This window comes from Epinephelus moara, chromosome 1 (genome assembly GCF_006386435.1).
Source record: "Epinephelus moara isolate mb chromosome 1, YSFRI_EMoa_1.0, whole genome shotgun sequence".
NCBI classification, from domain to species: Eukaryota; Metazoa; Chordata; class Actinopteri; order Perciformes; family Serranidae; genus Epinephelus; species Epinephelus moara.
The window spans coordinates 48,929,832-48,950,837 of NC_065506.1; the positions used below are offsets into that span (position 1 = coordinate 48,929,832).

The 21,006-nt window shown below is 41.2% G+C and overlaps 2 protein-coding genes across 2 annotated transcripts in view; one reads left to right on the plus strand and one right to left on the minus strand.

The window, feature by feature from the left end:
- The window catches only part of dapk2a (death-associated protein kinase 2a), a 13,755-nt gene extending 2,294 nt beyond the window's left edge, over positions 1-11,461 (minus strand). Inside the window, exons 1-8 of the mRNA XM_050041396.1 lie at positions 10,901-11,461; positions 10,562-10,670; positions 5,562-5,783; positions 4,754-4,892; positions 2,287-2,416; positions 549-624; positions 299-451; positions 113-158 (exon numbers count right to left, since the gene is read on the minus strand). Coding sequence (XP_049897353.1) covers positions 113-158; positions 299-451; positions 549-624; positions 2,287-2,416; positions 4,754-4,892; positions 5,562-5,783; positions 10,562-10,623 — 828 coding nt within the window. The 5' untranslated portion in view covers positions 10,624-10,670; positions 10,901-11,461. The remainder of the gene's footprint in view (positions 1-112; positions 159-298; positions 452-548; positions 625-2,286; positions 2,417-4,753; positions 4,893-5,561; positions 5,784-10,561; positions 10,671-10,900) is intronic.
- Positions 11,462-13,650: 2,189 nt separating this feature from the next.
- Positions 13,651-21,006, plus strand: part of sh2d7 (SH2 domain containing 7) — an 8,763-nt gene continuing 1,407 nt past the window's right edge. Inside the window, exons 1-4 of the mRNA XM_050042883.1 lie at positions 13,651-13,861; positions 16,356-16,445; positions 16,535-16,700; positions 18,365-18,641. Of these exons, the coding sequence (XP_049898840.1) occupies positions 13,719-13,861; positions 16,356-16,445; positions 16,535-16,700; positions 18,365-18,641 (676 nt within the window). The 5' untranslated portion in view covers positions 13,651-13,718. The remainder of the gene's footprint in view (positions 13,862-16,355; positions 16,446-16,534; positions 16,701-18,364; positions 18,642-21,006) is intronic.

Sequence of the window (21,006 nt, forward strand, 5' to 3'; positions counted from 1 at the left end):
ACACACACACACACACACAGAGTTTTCGTCATGATATAGTAAGAAGATTCCTTCTGTAACGCCACAAGATGCAGACAAAGTAAAAATAAAATGTCTAAAGTTGTCTCTGTACCTTGATCCACGGATGATTGAGAGCATCTTGAATTGTTAATCTCTTCCTGTAAAATAAAACAAATATTTCTCAGGTTCGTTAATCACAGTGGGGTTACGTGATTCTGGAGAACATTACAAAACTAAAACAACTTTCAGATGAACTTTCTCGTACTGACACAAGTTAGCAGAGGAAAATGTCTCTTACATCTTATCCTTCTCCAACAGCTGGCTGATGAACTTCTTGGCCAGCTCGCTGGTGTGACCGAAAAACTCCTCGTCAAACTCATAGTTCACAGCTGAGATGTTTGCCAGCGTGTCCTGTTTGGTCTCCCCCAGGAAAGGTGAAGCACCGCTCAGCCTGGAAGAGAACATAAAGGAAGGAGCAGGTCATCGTCCGGTCTGAGCGGAGCTGAGGTATCATGTGCAGTGCATTGTGGTATTTGTGGTTCACTTGCAGGATGTAGGTGATGACCCCGATGCTCCACATGTCTGCTTCTAATCCCAGCGGCTCGTAGTTGACGATCTCTGGTGCTTAACAGATAAACAGATGACAGGATGAATGCATCTCTGTTAAAGCAGCTGATAATAAGCAGAGTCTGCTTCAGTGTGACACATTACTGTCTCTGTCTCCACCTCTAAACATCTCATATCAAGGTCTCTTTAAGCACACTGACTCCTCCGGTCATCTCTGGAGTAAAACCTGGTTTGCAGATATCTGATGAGCTTTAACATTTAATGGAAGGCCTTTAACTCGTCTTTTCTGAGCTCGTCCTAAAGTGCAGAATGTGGGATGAATACAGTTCATTCTTTCAGTAGAAAGGGGTCGCAGTCATTTATTTATTGGGAGACAGACAACTTCAAACTGGCAGGCTGAAATGTTTTGTGTGGTCAAAGCTAAAATGACCCTTACCCCCTTTATTTCCTCCTTTTTCTTTCACGCCATCTTTAACTCTGATGATGAAACTGCGTGAGCTGGTTGTGTTCTCATTTTCTTTTCTTTTTTTTTTTTAACTTCTCTTTTGTCTCGTTTTTTCTTGTGTGTATCCACAAAAAAATGCTGATAACTCAGCGGTCCTTTGGCGCAGGTTGAGGTGCTTTACAGCACCGCTGCATCACAGAGAACGTTTGAAGCCCCTTTGTGATTCTTTAAAGTATCTTTACTGGTTCTCCACCCTAGTTAAGTTTAGTTAAGTTCAACTTATTTTATTTTATTTATTTATTTATTTATTTATTTTATTTTATTTAGTTTACTTTTATTTCAGTTCAAATCATTTCAATTCATTTAGTTGAATGTGATTTATTTTATTTTAGTTTATATTAGTTTAATTAAATTAAATTAAATTTAAATTAGTTTGGGTCAATATAGTGTAGTTAAAAATTGTGTATTTTATTTTTCTATTATTTTTTTTATTTTTTATTTAGTTTAGTTTAGTAAAAAAATAGTTTAGTTTAGTTTAATTTATTTCGTTTAGTTAAATTAATTATTTTAGTTTAGTTCAATTTTTTAGTTTAGTTTAGTTTAATATAGTTTATTTGATTTTATTTTATTTTAGTTTAATTTAGTTTAGTTTATTTTTCAGTTTAGTTTAGTTTGGTTTAATTGATCAGACACATGATCTGTGAAAAAAAAAAAGAAATCACATTCCTCCTCTTCCGTAGCGCTTCTAATGGCCTTACAGCATATGAAAAAAACAACCAATCAGAGCGGATGAGTCTCTGACACAGCTGTCAATCATGTCAGTCAATCACATTATGAACTGCTGTCAAACTTTCAAACCAGAACACATGATAATATCAGAAAGCAAAATGACTCAGCTGCAACTTGGTGGTTTATGTCTGTGATTTGTGATGTGAGCGTGGCTGAGTGTCTCTGGAGTTTACAAGTTCTCTTTTCTTCCGTCCTCTCACTGGACGTCCCTGGACTGTGTCTCTGTGTGGACATTTACAGTGTGTGTGGACACAAACATCACAGCAGCAGTGAACACTGGTGTGTTACAGCAGCATGGAGCTGTTTATGTGCTGTATTTTACTCTCATGTTTCCTGACTGTAGGTCAGCGGGTGTGTCGGTGTGTGTTGGTGTGTGTTGGTGTGTGTTGGTGTGTGTTGGTGTGTGTCGGTGTGTGTTGGTGTGGAGGATTCTGACTTGTGATTTGTTGTTTCCTTTTTGTGTTTGTGTGTTTATTTCTTCCTACCTACAAACTCCGGTGTTCCAAAGATGTTTTTGAACTCAACACCAGCTTCAATTTTATGGGCAAGACCGAAATCAATGAGTTTGATTCTCGGTAACGGCACGTTCTTGTCCAGCAGCATGATGTTTTCAGGCTGCAGAGGACAGAGAGAGAGAGAGAGAGAGAGAGACAGAGAGAGAGAGAGACAGAGAGAGAGACAGAGAGAGAGAGAGAGACAGAGAGAGAGAGAGAGAGGGTGTTTAGGGGGTGAAACTGTGTGAGAACCATCTGCCTCTTTAACAAAATATAAATGACATTAACTCTTATATTGTTTCCCTCATGATATCCCTGGCTCCAGCTATTAATGTCAGACACAGCAAACTGCTCCACCTACTGGAACAAACCACCCTCATATTACACTAAACACCTGCTGAGACCAGTGAGACAGTGAAATGATTCCAGTCACTGAACTGGTCAAACATTAAATATCCGCCCTCCACTCCACAGAAACAGCAGAAAATAATCTCACCATCTGGTCCATTTAGTAGCTGCTCTGGAGCTTTTGAGCACATGGTTCTCATCAGCAGATGAAGTTTACTAAGTCGCCGAGTTCACATACACCTGACTTACAAATTAAAATGTTACAAATGTGAAGGGGTCAAAAATCCTAAAGAATTAACCCAGCGTTTTATCTCTCTACAGTTAATATCTAAAATGTAAAAACTTTGATAATCTATTGAGGAATAATATAAATGTTAGAGCAGCATTTTCCACAAAACACAATTCCTTCAGGTGCCCACGAGCTCACCTGGTGGAGCGGGCACCTCTTGTACAAAAAGGCTGTGTCTTTGCTGCAGCAGCTGTGGGTTCAATTCCAACCCACAGCCCCTTGCTGCATGTCGTCCCCCCTCTCCACCTGTCACACTATATCTGTCCTGCCAAATAAAGGCAAAAATGTCTTCACAAAAAAAAATAAAATCCACACATTTCTTTGCAAAATAAGTAATATAGGTAATAATAATAATTAGTAAGGTATTCCACATTTTCTTATTGTTTCTTTGTCTAACATGGACAAAAACTCTTTAAAGTGTTAAAAAAATAGACTTTGAACATCTCCAACTGGACAAACTCCACCTGATGATGATCATATTAAATGATTAAAAACTCCAGAACTGTTACTGTGCACGTTGTGGTGAGACTGTTTCAAAAACCAGCCCAGTTGGCTGAAGATGTTGGCATTGTTCGTTTCTGCAAACAATGACTACGTTACATTTCTGTGTTTCATACGTATCATATCAACATTTCTACAATGACGTAGCATCTGAGCTGAGTTCATCATCAGGAGGAGGAGAGGGATGGTGTGACAGCTGCAGACTACTGTTCAGCACCAACGAACAACAAAACTGGTTGTGTTTTAGCGGGTCATCGCTGTGTTTCCTGTCGTGAAAAGTGGCATGAAAAGCAGCTGTATTGTACTGAGACAACAATGTGTTTCCAGCAGGGACTGTTCCCCAAACCAGGCAATTGACATAAACCTTACATATCTTGCGCTCAAAATAAATTGTCATTGAAAAACTACTTAAGACACACCTAATGCCGCCAACCATATGACTGAAAGTTAAAATGATTTGACTTTTGTTCTGTTTTATCTTTTCCTCTTCTTTCCAATGAAATGATTCAATACAAATGTATACTGTTGGCATTGATGCCATAATTAAATGAATTTGCTATCTTGACTGTATAACTCTTGTTAGGTATACATGAATGTATAATTTTAATAGCATGACTCATGCAAGGTTTTTACCTGACTGTATGTATTAGTTTTATGTCTGTTTATATTTTGTATTATGTTTTTGTCCATTATATTTATGTCTGTTATGTTTCATGTCTTTATGAAGCCCAGGAAGACTAGCGGTTGCCAAGGCGTCAGCTAATGGGGATTCATTTAATAAACAATAAACAATTTAAACGTGATCTTTTCCAAACTATGACCAGGTGGTTTTTGTGCCTGAACTTAACCACACATTAACCACAGTGCTGATGAAACGTCAAGTTTAAATGTCTCTGCTGCATGATAATGTGTAAATGTGTTTGTAGAGGGAACTGCCCATTGGTTCGACATCCCATTGTTCCGACCATATTAAACTCATTGTTCCTAAGTCCGTTCCGAAATCATCATGATGCCCTGTGGTTAAGGTCTGGTTAGGTTTAGGCACAAAAACCACTTGGTTAGGGTCAGGAAAAGATCATGGTGTGGGTTAAAATGAAAAAGAAAGTGACAAACACATAAGCCGTGAGCCTGCTCCGCCGCGAGCCGTTAAGCACCGCGGACAGTCGGACTAATGGGCTGTCGAACCAATGACATAGACCCTTTGTAGAAACCTACAGTGACAACATTTATTCTGTTGACTGATTGAAAAGTAAACCAAGGTAAAATGAATCATCTTGTTATGTGACAGTGTTTCCTACAGTTCACGTAGTCTGGACAAACCTTGAGGTCAAAGTGGGCGATCTTCCTGGCATGGAGATAGTTGACTCCCTCCAGGATTTGCTTGATGAACTGAGTGGCCTCCTCCTCACTCAGAGACTCCTTCTGTGCCAGGAAGTCAAACAGCTCCCCTCCAGAGACCCTGAAACACACACACACACACACATCATCCTGAAACACACACACATCATCCCACTGTCTGCACTCACCACATCAGTGCAGAGTGACACTGTGGAGAACTCACAATTGATTTTAAGATTCTTTTAATAACTCAACATGGTTAAGCCCCCACTCATACAGCTGAGCTTCTGACGACCTATGCTCCAAGTCACTACCTGAGAACCTCAAGCCACTGGTAACTAAAGGTGACAGGTCTTTAGCCATCGAGGCCCCGAGGCTCTGGAACTCTCTGCCTGAGGAGATCAGACTGGCTGACACATTACCTGTTTTTGAATCATTGCTTAAACATATTTTTATAATAAAGTTTCCATTTTAATGCTGATTTGTACTTTTGTGATTTATTTTCTTTTGTTCTGTTTTTGCCTCTGAACATACTGTTTTTCTTTTTAAATTATTATATTGTTGTCTTTTATTTTCATGCACTCTGTGAAGCACTTTGTACCTTGTTCAGGTAAGTGCTTTACAAATAAAGTTACTATCATTATTTCCAGCCCAGCATGAGTTTGTAATGACTCACCAACCTGAAATCACCCAAAGGACACAGACTGAAGCTTTATAAGCTATAATTAAACATCAGATGCTCTATTAACAGCTCCCTGACTTCATGATGAACTGATGGTCTGTCACTCACAGCTCCAGGATCAGCACCACGTCCGTCCGGTTCTCGTAGACGTCGTGCAGCGTGACGATGTTGGGGTGCTCGATCTTCTGCAGGATGTCCACCTCCCGCTCTATCTCCTCCCGCCGCACTCCTCGAGAGCTCGCCATGCTCTGACGCTTCTTGATGAACTTGGCAGCAAATTCCAGACCGGTGCTTTTCTCTCTGCATTGTTTCACGATGGCAAACTGCCCACTGGAACACAGAGGAGATCACAGAGGTTAAAACAGAGGAAGTCAGAGGGGGTTAGACTATTGTGTCAGTTTCAATGGTGTCTGCTGGTGTAGCAGTCCATTAGTAACGTGTCTGGGGTAGCTGAAGAAAGAGGAAAGATAAATAATAAGAAGAATAAAAAGGCATCTTTAACAAAACAAAACAAAATATATATATATATATATATATATTTCAAACATTATAAGTTATATCATCAGTCAGGCTATAGGTCAATAAAAAGCAAATTTAACTTGTTCCTTCACACCAAGAGACACACACACAAAACTGGACCTTTTTTAAAGCTTCCACATTTAATTTGAATATTGAACAGTGAAAATGAAGCTTTGGTTTACCCTTAATAAGGAAGATCTAGTACACCAGGAAAAGATTTAGTATTTCCTAATACAGTGTGTCAAACACAGTGTGACAAAAATACCATGAAGTTCTACTACATCTGTCTGATTTCTGTCTTTTCTGACCCACAATCCTCTTCACAGGGGACGATACGTCACATTGACTGTCAGAAGTTGCAGAGATGGATGACAGCACATTCAGGTGACTGATGACCAGTCGATTAGTGATAACAGAAATAAATATTAATTGTTTCATTGAATAAAATAATCATAAATACAACCAACAACAAAAGGACACAAGTATTAAATGAAGCTGTAGCCAAAGTTCAGTCAGGAAGACGACGACTTTCTTCCTCACCCTGAATTTCCCTCCTTGCAGACATGCTCACACTGTGTCTCTGGCTGTCAGTGTTAGGGATCTGTCAATCCAGTCATCAGCTGTTCTACAGCTGATCCACAATCAGCCAATAGCACATCGTGACACATCTTCTCTGTCAGCTCATTATCTCACTGCTCCTCATTTTAAATATGGTTCCACAGTCCTGTCATGCTGCTGCTGTGCGTAACCCTCCACCTCCCCATCACCACCTACATGCGCCTCATCAGTCATCAGCCACCTCCACCAGTGTCTGGACACCATGGGGGGGGGTTTTATCTTGCTGCCGCTCAGATGACCATGATCACAAATAACCTCCCTCTGGTGTCCGAGCACCAAAGACTTTGTGAAATATTACTCGGCACAAATCATCTGTTAATCTGTTCACTTATATTCTGCATTAAACTTCATCTTTATTTCATTCCTCTGCCTCTCCTGATTGAAATAACAATGACAGAGAAATGGTAAATGATAATGGAATGGACTGCACTTTGTTGTGTCTTTCTGGTCATCTGACCACTCACTTTTTACACTACAAGTCACAGTCACAGAGTCACACACTGGTGGCTGAGGCTACCATAGAGGGTGCCACCTGCTACTCAGCTTTTAAACACACTCACACACTGATGGAACAGCCATCAGGAGCAACTTGGGGTTCAGTATCTTGTTCAAGGATGCTTTGACATGCAGACTGGAGGAGCTGGGGATTGAACCCCTGATCTTCTGACTGGTGAACGACCCGCTCTACCTCTGAGCCACGGCCGCCCCAAACTGTACAGCCTGTGTAATGTTACTATTATGAATATAATATGTTAGAACCTACAGTGTCTGCAGTCATTACTTTTTGCAAAATAAAACAGCAGATCTCTCCGGGTTGACCTCCATCATTTTATTTTATCTCCATGGTAACGGATATATGAGCAAGAGGGTCAAAGTTCAGGGCCTAATGTCATGGGACAGGAGTGTGTCCTGATTGTGTGCAAACTGCAGGCAACAGTAGGTACTTTTCAAGGACAGCTGCAGTGTCTATCAACAGTAGAAAGAAAATGTATGTGATTCACAGCTGAGAGGTTCGACCACCTGCTGGATTTACTCCAACACCACCAACAGCTCCTGGGGGTCCTGTCCACTTTCCTTTAGCTCAGGTTAGCAGAAGGCTAGCAGCATTTTCTCTACATGTCTGAAACTCTTCGCTGATATGTTTGAATTCATTTACTGTCGGACTCTTTCAGACTCACTGTGATCAGTCCGTCTTCCTTCTTTTTGGGTTGCTCTGCAGTGTAGTCAGATGTTGCCAATGCTACGATATCAACTTTATCTGCAGGATTCTCCTCCACTGAATCAGACTTTCACCATCTGACAGGACGTGCACGCACACCTGCAGCCAATAGGAACATCCTCTCTCTCTGAAATGACCTGTGATTGGACAAAGTCTCCCATCATGAGCTAGACTTCCTAAAGTCTGAGAACAGAGCGGGGAGGAGGAGAAGTCAAGTTCTCTTTCAGAGCAGCTGAATTAAAATTTGCTTAAAGTTTATGATGGAATTTTCACTGTCTGAATATCATGCAGCCCACAGTGACACGTGCTGCAGGGCTGTGATTTAATATTATCCCTCATATTTTCCATCACTTCAGTCTATTTATAGTGTCTCACATATTCTGCCACAGCGTGATAAGCCTGTGTTCACACACTCAAAACACACACATACACACACACCGCATATAAAACACTGGGTTTAATGTGTTTAAAATTCAGGGGTGAAATGAGTGTACAGCTGCATCTCTTTAGTTCTGCTTCACTTGGATGGTTCGTAATCTAACACTCCACTTCCTCGTCTGCAGGAGTAGATATAGCCGCCGCTAAAAATAGAACAGTGCTTTAAAAAGCAGCTGGACATGTGTGACAGTCGTCTCCTCCTGACGACGCACAGCAACAAAACCAGGCTGTAAATACAACACAGTTTGTTTTTACTCCTGTTAAAGACATCAAGGAGAATAAAATACAGTACGGAGTTATCACAGGAGCAGTTAATGATTCAGAGTGATTTACATAATGTTACAGCAGCAGTAAGTGCTCAGTGACACACACACTTGTTGCTGCTCTTAAGTGAGGCAACCTCTGTTTTCATATATAGTCAATTTATTTTGAAATTTAAGAAGCATTTTATTACCAAAAAAAACCCTACAAATAATTCTCACAGACTCTACACGAACACATCACAGTTATGTTCTTCTTTATGCTGATCAAAGTTGTTCCCTGTATATCAATAATACTGGTGTCCAGGTATACTCAGACAAACAGCGTGAGAAAAATAATGTTTTTTAAACATTAAAGCATGGAAATATGTTCCAGTAGAAACCCAAAATACAATTATGAGCCTGAAAATGAGCCAAATATATATTGATATAGAATATATAGATATTAACGTATTTCAATTACCATGCCTAACCATGCCTCCTGCACACCCTGCTAGGACTTTCGCCCCCTTAACTTGTGCTGTTGTCCCTCCATGTTGCCCCCCTGACACCGATGGGCACCATTAAACAATAAAGGCGACTGGCTGCGTGTTATGGACAGCTGTTTTCATCCAAGTCTGATGCTGGAAGTCAGTGACCAAGTGCCAGTTTTAAGCCACTTTGGAGTGAGACTGGGCTAGATGGATGGATAGATAGATAGATAGATAGATAGGTAGATAGATAGATAGATAGATAGGTAGATAGATAGATAATTTGGATTCTGATTCACATTCAAACATCCCACCATTATTGATTAAAGTACATTGCAAATATTACACCTAGGGATGCACAATAATATCGTCATAGCTATCGACCAGTACCGAATGAATATTACATACACTGAACAGTATTTTATGTCTCCATCTGCTGGTGGGCTGTCACAGTAAGAGTATAACAGACTGTTCTATACTGTGTGTCCATCATGAGTTGCCGTAGAGCAGAGAAAGTTTTGGGGTGACGTTCCACTGTTTTAGGGCGACTTGTGCATGTGTTACATGAGTTGGAGCTGATACACCGTCTTCTGTACCAGACGTCCGTAATGAACTTGTGCACAGTGTTTGAAGCACCACGTGTGGTTATCCAGTTAGCTTTACTGAGGCAGCTACACTAAAACAACAGCGCAGACAATGGCTCCACGTGCACAAAGAAAAGCACAGAGTGGCTTAATGAAGAGCACCGCTGCCACCAATGTAGCCAGGCGCCCTGGGTTCACCTCATGGGATGTAAGACAGTGACAGCTCCAACAGCGCATTTATTTTCTTCACACCAAAACTCTCACACATGCAGGAGTCGCCCTAAAACTTTCCCTGCCCTACGGCAACTCAAGAGGGACACATGCTATAGAGCAGTCTGTTACAGCAGTTTGCATGCATGATATGATGCTGATTTCACGACAGAGGAGACTTGATCACTAAAATTAGGTGGAGACAAAAGTGGATATATTGCTATCAGTTATTGGTCAAAGAAGTTGTTATAAGCTGCTGACTAACTTTTGTTTGGTGTGCATTTATAATTTCTCCTGGCTGTTTGGGATCAGTCGGACCTGATAAGAATAAACAACTAAACATTGTCGATGTCTTCAAATGAGTACTTCCTAATTAACAGCGTCTTATCTTGTTAGTGTTACTAAAATTAGTTGCAGTTGTTGTCATATAAAACTACAAACAGTATTAATTATAAACAAGTTTCAACTATAACATGTGATCAGGTTTTGGACCTTGTCCACTTTTGTCTCAGGATCATCTGCAGACTGACTTGGCAGAGATGGCTGCCATCTTGTTTCTATATGAATTACTGTACTGTGCTCTCACTGCCACTAGATGGCACAAAACGTGTCCCTGATCGAGGACAACAGGTCTGAGTTAAGTAGAATAAAGTCTAAGGTGCAGGAAACCCAAAATGTGATGTGTTCATATGAGGACGCAGGGTCTCAGGAGGATGTATCGGCAAACATTGTACATCCCTAATTTCACCATTGAGATGTAAATGAGTAGATAATTCATGCACGTGTTTACCTTCCCAGCTCTTCACCAATTTCATAGAAATCCTCCACCTTCTGCAGTTTGAATAAATCCATGTTTGCTGTCCTCGGTGATGTTTCACATCTGCTTCACTTCTCATCAGCTGCAGGAACAAACAGTCATTTATCATGTGGGGAAATGTTTCCATAGCTCCACAACTGAGTGACAGGTTTTTAAAAGATGGCTCTCCTGTTATACAAAGTGTCACTGCAGGTTAAAGTTGGAACAGTCGCTCACCGACGGCTCGACTCACTGGACTCTGTCTGACATGAACTAACACTGTGAATAAACTAAACAACAGACATTAAAAACAGTGAACAGACAAAGTCTCACCGTGTTTGAAACTCTGAGTAGTAGCAGCCTGTGGACACCGTGTCCTCCTCCTCCCCCTGTCCTGTGTGAGTCTCCTGTTCACGACACGAGGACTCTGCCATGTCCCGACAACACATTCCGTTCTCTGACACCGGGACAGCGTCACACGGAAGTTCATTCAGAAAACAACCAATTTAAAGTGGGGATGATTTTAACTCTAAACATAAAGTGAGACTATTCTTAAAACTTAGCTTATTACTTCACTGTAGTAATGTACTGTTAAATGGCAACAGTGGCCCGAGCAAAGCAGAACATTTAAATTAAATTCAAACAGTCGTTATTTATTTGCTAACACTGCTGCCTGCCTGAGACAATACTGCTAAAACTTATTTTAAGGTGGATTTAAGGTTCTTGATTTAACGCCGAATCGAAAGCTGATCCGATCAAACTCCGGAGGTACATTCAGAAGTGTTAAATCAGGTCTGCAGCTCTGCAGATCTTCAGGTAAACTTTCACTTCGCTATAATATAAATGAAGTTTGGCGTCACCGTGTCGGTGCGCGTGCTCTGCCTCTCGCCTCGGCCATCTGTCCAGCTCGCGCGTGAAACTGTGACTCCTGTTGTCTCGCGCGTTTTAACACTATGTGACGCCATGAAAAAAATTATTTTTAAAAATTACTTTTTACATTCATACTAGGCTGATTAATTGAGTATTTGTATTTTTGATTTAATTAATTTAATTTTTATCTAACATTTACCCTCTTCATTGATTTTAATAAATCTAATTTTATTATTTTTTTTGTTTTTAACCTCTGTGAGGCAATTTGTGTTACTGTCGTATGAAAAGTGCCATATAAATAAAGTTGATTTGATTTGATTTGACTCCCTGAATAATGTCCCCTTCATATAGTACCTCAAAGGCTAAATGTAAAATCGGATCAATGAAAATATCATCAATATAAAAGTTAAATTCTTCATATAATTCTAATATATCCTCCTGGTTACAAGTTTTTCTGACCCAATCAAGAACAAATTAACTTTTATAATATAATGAGCATAAAAACAGTTTTCCTGTCCCACCTGACCTCTCCTCTATAGCGCCACCATCTGGCCAACCATTTTCTACAAACAAATGGGTCCATTAAAAATCTAATGTGCAGATTGTAACTGAATTTTCTGAACACAACAACAAAACAAACAACACAAAAACACTGATGTTGATGAAACGCCACCTTCAGCCAGTAAGACCTTTGTATTGTGGGGTGTAATGACAGTTGTAGCCTGTAGGTGGTGCTGTTTAGTCCTGCTGGACTGCTGCTGCGACCATATTTAGATGAAGGGTGGAGCGGTCTGAGAACTGACTTAGAGCTTGAGAGAGAGAGCCACGCCCTGCTGTATGGTCTATTTTACTGTAATGGGACCTTCATTTACAGAATGATCATCAAGTTGTGTTGAAGAACACTTGAAACTAGTGAGTGAGACTATAAACTCACAAGGAAAATGTTTACTGAGGGAGAAGTTGGCTCAGTTTGTCACTGAAATACAGTCTTATTGGAGTCGCCCCCTGCTGGCCATTAGAAAGAATGCAGGCTAAAGGCACTTCAGCATTAACATCACTTTCCAGACCTGAAGATAACCTCTTGATCCAAACTGAAATATCTCAACAACTAGTGGATAGATTGTCATAAAGTTTGTTACAGATATTCAGGTTCCCTAGGGGATGAATCCTGATTCTGATGATCCTCTGACTGTTCATCTAGCGCCATCATCAGATCAACATTTTAATGTGTCCGATACTTTGGTTTATGACCAAATACCTGCAGAACTAAAGACAGTCGAATCAGCCTCCGCTGGATTCTGTTTTTACTGATAATTGGCAAATGTTAGCATGCTAACAAGCCAAGCTAAGTAGCGGGCGTAGTCACTGGGTCACTTTCCAATGGATTTGTGGACTCCCTTTTCAAAGCCTATAGTTTGGTATTTTGGCCTTTGCTGAGCACTTGCCGAAACTCACGAGGAAAAATGTTTACTGAGAAGTTGGCTCATTTTCTCATTGACCTCTATTCAATTAGTCTGGAGTCGCCACCTGCTGGCCATTAGCAAGAATACAGGTTTAAGGCAGCTGAGCATTGGTTTCACTTTTCATCCCTTGATCCAGAGTGAAATATCTCTGGAACTAGTGGATAGATTATCATGAAATCTGCTACAGTGATTTGTGTTCCCCAGAGGATGAATCCTATGCCAAGTGACTGTTTAACTAGACCCACCATGAGGTTAATACTTGGCATTTTACTGTCTTGATGAAAAAGTGGATGGACTGCTGTGGGATTTGGTTCATCAGGTCAACATGTTGCTGAGAATCTGGTTTATGACCAACATACCTGCAGAATTAATGGGGGCTCCAGATGTCTGAATGGACGCCACTGTACATTTGAATAGTTGACGTTGTTGGGAAGGGCTGAGTGAGCTTATGAGACTGTGAGATCAGATTTTTGCGCACGCAAATACACACTCACGTTCCTGATCCCATCATCAGCTCCGGCACTTCCCACACAGTCTAGCAGTGGAAAAACTAGTTCAGCAAACTAAAATAAAACAAACAAAATAAAAAAGTACCATGTTACTGAGCTGTTAAAGTTCAATCTGGGAGCAGGAAGACAGATAGTGAAATGAAACTGGCGGCCCAACGAGAGTCATTAGATAGACTGAAACAATACGACCATTCAGCCCAACAGAAACAGTCAAATGAGGCACCTCGTCTTCCTCTAGAGAGGCATCTGAGCAGAGAGCATGCACGCTGAGCTCTGTCAGCTCCTGATACACCTGCGAGGACGGAGAAGATGTCGGCTGTTGATCTTCACATGGATCCATCAGAGGGAGGCCTGAAGGAGCTGGTGCTGAGGTGGTTCACTGAGACTCAGGCGCCGCTCATCCTCAACAATGGAAACTTCCCAGACTGGTTTCAAGGCTTCGCTGCAAGAAAGTAAGAACAGAGTTCAACCACTGTGGTGACTGAGAGAAGAGAAGTTTAGATACGCTGATGCACAGCAGACGTTACACTTGTTTTGACTCTGGTGGCTCTGACAGGTTGTGACTTTGTATTTGACTTTATCTGAATAGATTTCTGCAGCTTACCGTCGATCATTCTGTTCTTTACATGTTTGTTTATCTGTTAGTTTCAGGCTGTAGCTACAAAACAGTAACACTGAGGTGGAATCTAACATGTGCATTTATTCAAGAACAAATATAAGGGAAAATCTGAGTATTTCTATTTCATACAACTTTACTCAATTCAGAGGGAAGTATTGTACTTTTTCTGCACTAAATTTACTTGACAGCATAAGTCACTTTTATTACACTACAGCATATAACTCATTGTTACAGATTAAACTACCCAGCAGGATATAAACTAGTTAAAGGTAGCTCCACCTCGACCACAACAGTAAAACACTGCTTGCACATTAATACATCAGACGTAATCATCCAGTAATCTAGTATAAAGTATTATAAAACTCACAGAGTACTTTTGGTTGATAATACTTTTGCTTATTTGAATTTTCAGTGCAGGACTTTTACTGTAATAGAGTATTTTTTAAATCACATTTTGCTGCTTAACCCAGTCGCTGTAATAAATGTTGGCATCATATAATTCTGCAAACCACAGACATGTTACATTTGTATATAAATATGGAGAAAGTTTACGTTTCAACAATGCTGTGGTTAAAGTGTGATTAGATTTAGGCAAAAAAAAACAAAAAACACATGGAGAAGATCATGTTTTGGCTTAAAATACCCAGCTTTGGGGCACAACAATCCAGGCAGGACAGCAGCAATGTCTCTGCAAAAAACAACCACTTTAGGAGGCAAATTTATTCAATATAAAATAATTCACAGATATTATTACACTCCAATGAGACTCAACAGAACAGACCTACTTAAAGATGATCCATGTTGGAAACGCAGAAAAGAACGTAGCACATATATGCATGCATTATGGGAATCTCTTAGGGCTGTTTCATAGTCGACGCAACACACTTCCTTTCATAGTCAACTCATTGACTATGAGCGACGCGGGCGACACTTGAAATCCAATACATTGCTTGCGCAATAGGGGGTAGCAGATACATCTGTACATTCCGGCTAGCTTGTACTGCTATTTTATTAGAGTGCTGTCCTGTACTGTCATATAAATGGGGGTGTGCCCATACAAGTTCACAAAGTTTTTCCTCCTCGCCCGCCATATTTCATTTTCACGCATCATGGCGGCCAATGCATCTCGATGCATCCCAATGCGTTTGTGTCTGCGTGCCTTTGCATTCACTATGAAACGGCCCTTACGTTCTGGTTTATATTGGTAAATGAATGTGAACTGCGCACTTTGTCGAGACGTCTCCTTGGTGACAAAACTGTAGTACTGAATTCAACTAAATTTGCATTTAGAATGTTGAAAACTGTGACTCACTGATCTCCAAGCCTTATAAGTCTTTATTTGTTCTCTCTCTGCACTGACGATGAGTCATAGAGCTCCAGGCGTCGACCTTGTTTGGCCTCCAGTTCTGATTCGCGCTAATGTTGGGAAAACCAGATAGCTAGATCTCAACGCTGATCGGCGACACAGTGTCACATGAATTTCTTACTCAAGTTAAAAAAAAATTCAACTCACGCAAATATGCAATTGGCACAAATTTTGCGTCACCAGGTGCAAATTTGTGTCTACTCACATCTTTGCATTGACTTCATATGTAACTACATGAAACACTCACTTTGCATTCGCTTCAAGTCTGGGTACTATATGGGTCCCACCCAGGAGTTCTACCAAGAACCATATTATATTCCAAGTGTTTCATCTAGATCACACCCAGACAGATCTTCATTTTAAACTATTTGAATTTTTGAGGGTGAAGATCTTCTAACACCAGAAAGACTTCCTGAAGGATTGTTTAAAGCATCAACAATCCTTCAGGAGGTCTTTCTTTCAAAAGGGGTTCTTTGGATGAAAAAAGGTCTGAATGAAACCCTTAGTCTTATAAAGAACTCTTAAAGAAACCTTTTTGCAAAGCAGCGTTAAAACACTCATTTCTAAGTGAGTACAGTTTGCTAACATTCACCAGTCTGTAGTTGTAAGACCTCAGAGTACAGACCTGAGTTAGGATGTGTTTTATTTCTCAACTCACTTATTTCAGAAAGTTGAAAGTAGTCTTGCTTTAAGGTAAGAAACATAAGATAATGGACTTGCTTCCAGATGTAACAGCAGGTTACAGGGTTAATAATCAGTGTATCTGACAGGATCGATGACTCTGGGTGCAACAGGAATGGATGTATCATCATCATCAGGTCCTTGTCCAGCTTGTATGTCTTTTATTTACTCTCATGCGCATCACTCAGAGGAAACAGAGGTTTTATGACACGGCAGCATTATTTTTAAACCTAATTTGCCTGTGACTGTTTAATTGGCTCTGTCTCATTCTCCGCCTCAGGGACACGGAAGATCTGCTGAGAGATAAAGCTCTGGGCTGTTTTCTCATCCGCCTCAGTGACAAAGCCATCGGCTACATCCTGTCCTACAAGTGAGGCAAATCAAGTCTGTCCAGCGTCGTTCTGTTGCTCCTTTACTGCCTCTCTGATTCATCTCACTGACCGTGCTCTTCCTCCACAGGGGCCACGACAGGTGCCGCCATTTTGTCATCACCCAGAATCAGGATGGACAGTTTGTCATATCAGGAGACTGTCAGACGCACGGCAGTCTCACTGAGCTGATAGAACATTACAAAGTCAGCCCCATCCAGCCCTTTGGAGAATACCTGACCTCCAGCTGTTATGAGGTGAGGAGCAGTAAGTTATAATGTGTTTAACTAAAGGAGTACAGTTTGTTCTGAGTGTTAAACTTTAAATGCACCACTTTTGTTCAGGCTGAAATTAGAACAACTGTTTGACTGATTAGCGATGACGGTCATGGTCCCTTCAGGGTGAATCCTAATGACTTTATAGTGGTTCCCAGAGTTTCTGTGGAATACGCTTCTGTTTTCACAGGAAATGTAAAGTGTCTGTTCTTTAGAGACATGATGTCTTTTTGTAAATAATCTTACAGTGGTGGTAAGACACCTCATTTTTACGTTTATTTCCTTGTGCAACAAAAGCACATGATTAGATTTAGACAAAAACATCATGGTTTGGCCCTATATTCATGCGTGGAGTGAACACCGTTCCGCCCCATTGGGACTTTACAGCTTCTTATGTTGTGTTGTTAGTCGTGGCATTTTAAACTGACGCCGTCTAGCAGCGTTTCAAACTAATGGCGTCCAGCGACGTTACACACTGACGTTGCTGTGATTGGCTAGCTCTAGCCCTGACCATGACCTCTTTGCCTTAACCCTAAATGCCTCCAATCCATAGACGTATTTAGAGACCTGGATAAAGCGTTGGAGGCTCTACTTCTGCAGTATGAAATTGTGATGATGATTGGTGCTGCTTTACTGGGCCCAGTGGTGTGGTGGTAGTTGATGAGGTGGGTGTACTGCTAGGTAGGTTACAGAGGAGGGAGTGGGTCTACTCAACTATATATTCCTGTAAACGGACAGGAAAGGACATGTGTAAACTCTGTGTACCTGTGTAAACCCTCCACTACACTGCTGATTGGGTCCATAGAACAGGCGTACTAGAGACTTCCGCTGGCTGAGCTGGCTACTTCCTGTTTAGCTCTCTGCTAACTTGAATGGGGATAAAATCATTTAATCGTGTGGTGCTTCTAGTCTTTCCAAATTTTATCAACCCGAATGGATCTAATCCTGATAATGAAATGAGTCATTTCGTAGAAGTAGTGATGCTTTAAAAATGTATCTACTGAGCCAATGTAAGCCAATGGGAAAGGTCTTTTTGGACCCAACAGCATCATTGGACGGACTCAGCAGTTGTAATTCCACTGTTTGTACCATTACAAAAATTGGCTTCCAAGTCCAGAGCACTTTGTGGGGGCCTGCTCTGACCTCTACATGTCGATGTTATTACCCAATCACAGCACAGTAAGGCGAGACTGGCCAGAACACTCCCAGGCTGACGTGAGGTTAGCCAGAGTCTGTTAGCATGGCTGTAGACTCTTGAAACAAAGACCAGAGATGATGCTGCAAAAGGAACCTTTGAAAAAAATGTTTTTAAGCTGTGACCATGAAATTAAAGAGGTACTGGTCCATCCCTCCGTGTGCCGAATCATTTACTGTTGTACTGCTTTTTTGCTCGACTGCCTGCAGCTCAGTGTTTCATTGCGTTAGTATAAAACGTTATCACCTCTGATATAAAACAAGTCAGTAATTTTAACAACAGTTGGTTTTAATCATAGCAGGTTGAATCACTCAGTAAAACTCAACACACTGTTTGGCCAGTTGGTGCATCTGTTTCTGAAAGGCCATAACCGTGGGTTTAGTTTGACTGGTGCCTGCATCATTTTCATGTCTCCCTTATTGATGACAGTAACGCTGGTTGGTATTTTCAGGAAGACACAGGTGAGCTGTATGATGTGGTGAATTATAACAAGAAGTCTGGAGTGAGTGTCCAAGCTCTGCGGACTCTGTGGGACCACAAAAATGATCTTCACAGCGACCCTGGCAGTAATCAGAGGGTTCAGCCGCAGAGTGATCCTCCTGCAGCGCAGCCTCCTCCTCCTGCAGCGCAGCCTCCTACAACGCAGCCTCCTGCACTGCCACCTAAAACTAAAAGCAGAAAGCTGACAGGAGCCGTGTCTGTAGACACAGTGTCTCTCTCACAGGTATGTGTGACGGAAATTTCAAGGGATTCATTGTGTTGTTGGTTTGTTGGACAAGTGTGCTGCATGCAAAATAGTTTATGAGTTCTGTACTTCATCAAAAGGTTTTCTTCAGGTCCAATGTGTTCGACACCTTTACAGTGGTGGAAGAAGTAGCCTACACTGGCTTTAGTAAAAGCAGGAATACCACACATTGTTACAAGTAAAAGTCCTGCATACAAAATTTTGCTGACATGTACAAAAGTTTTAGCATCAACCTCTGTATGACTTCAGAGCAGCAACTATTTGCTATGTAAAGATATAGCGGAGTAATGGCGTCCTGAGCAGACAACAACATGATCTCACGTGAAATGACCATGACCTCCGATCACCTGTTATATGGTGGCGGCATGTTTGGGTTTAGGCACCAGAACTTCTTGGTTAGAGTTAGAAAAAGATGTGCTTTCTTTAAAATAACTAATTTTGTTACGTATGGGATGTAAATACACCATAAAGTGATGTAATTATGTCACATAATTTGACGTATCTACGTAAAGTTTAAAGACGTCAACAATGACTTTTAGTTTGACATCGCACATGACCAGCAGTCTCCTGGGTGAAAGTCCTGTGTTTGTTTGACCCCTCCGCCCAGCCTGACCTCCTCCTACATGCACTTTCTCACTCTTTATACTACGTACGGGGTCGTAACAGTAACCACCTCACATTGTGTGATGCCATTGAACCAGGGAATTTGTGTGTCCGCCACAACAAAGGATCCTAATTGAGTTTCCAAATTACAATGTTTCCGTGGTTCCGGACCGTAATTTTAACACATCAAGCCACGCCCCCTCTGTGTCTCTTGTCATCAAAGCTTCTCTGTACTGAAGTAAAAGTATGAAGTAGGATACAGTTATTCAAAACAGTCCAAGTGCTGTATTTAAAATGTATTTAATTATTAATCCTGTCCGGTACCTTAAGAGCTGATGACAGAATTGTCTCACCACAGGGTCCATTGAGTAGCTGCTCTGGTGCTTTTGACCGTATTACTTGTTCTTCTTTGCAGATAACAGTTTACTCAGCTTTTACAGAATTGAAGATGAGAGGTTTGGTGATATGCTATATTTTTTTTGTCCTGGAAATGTCATTTTGTTTCATCACCATGAACACACACAATGTAGTTTATTTTGGCTCAATCCCACACACACCGTCCTGCTGACACATACTGTGGATTAATCCACTGCTGAAAGTAGTCCCCGATTAAGTTACTATTTCCTGTTTGAGTGACATTTAGTAAAAAGTGCTGTGCCCAGCTTCTTAAGAATATATTCATAATCTGTTGTGTTTTTTCCAAAAGATTTAAAAGATTTATGCCTTCAGGGATTTCAGTTGTGGGAAATTTTTAATTGTGTTGTGTCTTGCCTTTTATTTTATTTTCTAGCTGCGATAACATGTGGAAACAAGGTGGAAACACCCACCCTCCAGTCTCACCTCAGGTCACCCCAGTGGGTTAGTGCTTTATTTTTGAGCTGCAAGTTATCATTGTTAACTGTGTTAACACCAGTAGCTGTGCTGATGTCAGTAATGGTGCTAACAAAGCTAACAGTGGTAAACGATGCTAAATAGGTTTTGTGGCTCAAAATTAAGCCGCTCACTCACCAGGATGACCTCAGAAAAATGTGTCCACTGATTTACAGACGTGTCTTTCACCATGTAAGTCAATGGAAAAAAGTCTTTGTGGGCTGCAGGACGTCAGGTGGTATAATAACACTGTTTGGCAAATGCGACAATTGGCTTCAAAGCCCGGGGCACTTCCTGGGGGCCTGGAGGGACACTGGAGGGTGGGCAAAATGTTGCCACAGCAACGCCACCATGGTTTGAGATTACATTACATTTGGTAATCACTGAATGAACGCTAATGCCAGCTAGCTGCCACCTGACCCGGGTGGTACCCAATATAGAGCGGTGGCAGTTAGCTAACCAGTGTAGCATTAATACCTTACTAGCTGAGGTACAGCTTAGTGTTAGTGGCTAATACTAAACTGAAGCGTAGTAAAATTAACCTGTAGACTGACATCTAAACGGTCAAAAATATTCTTGGTGGTTAACGACCAACAGTTAACCACTGACATCCAATTAGCCAATGAGCCTGGAGCTGAGAACAAGCGAGGAGGGAGGTCAGACAGCACCTGGAGCTGAGAACAAGCGAGGAGGGAGGTCAGACAGCATAAAGGCCCATTTACGCTCCCTTTACGTACGAAAATGTATACGTCCGTTTCAAACGATGTAACCTTCACTGCCCACATACTTCCATGTGCCCTTTACGTTGGCATGGATGTTAACCAATATATCCACCAGGAGGCAGCCCAGCGTCAAAAGTTTATGACAACAACAAA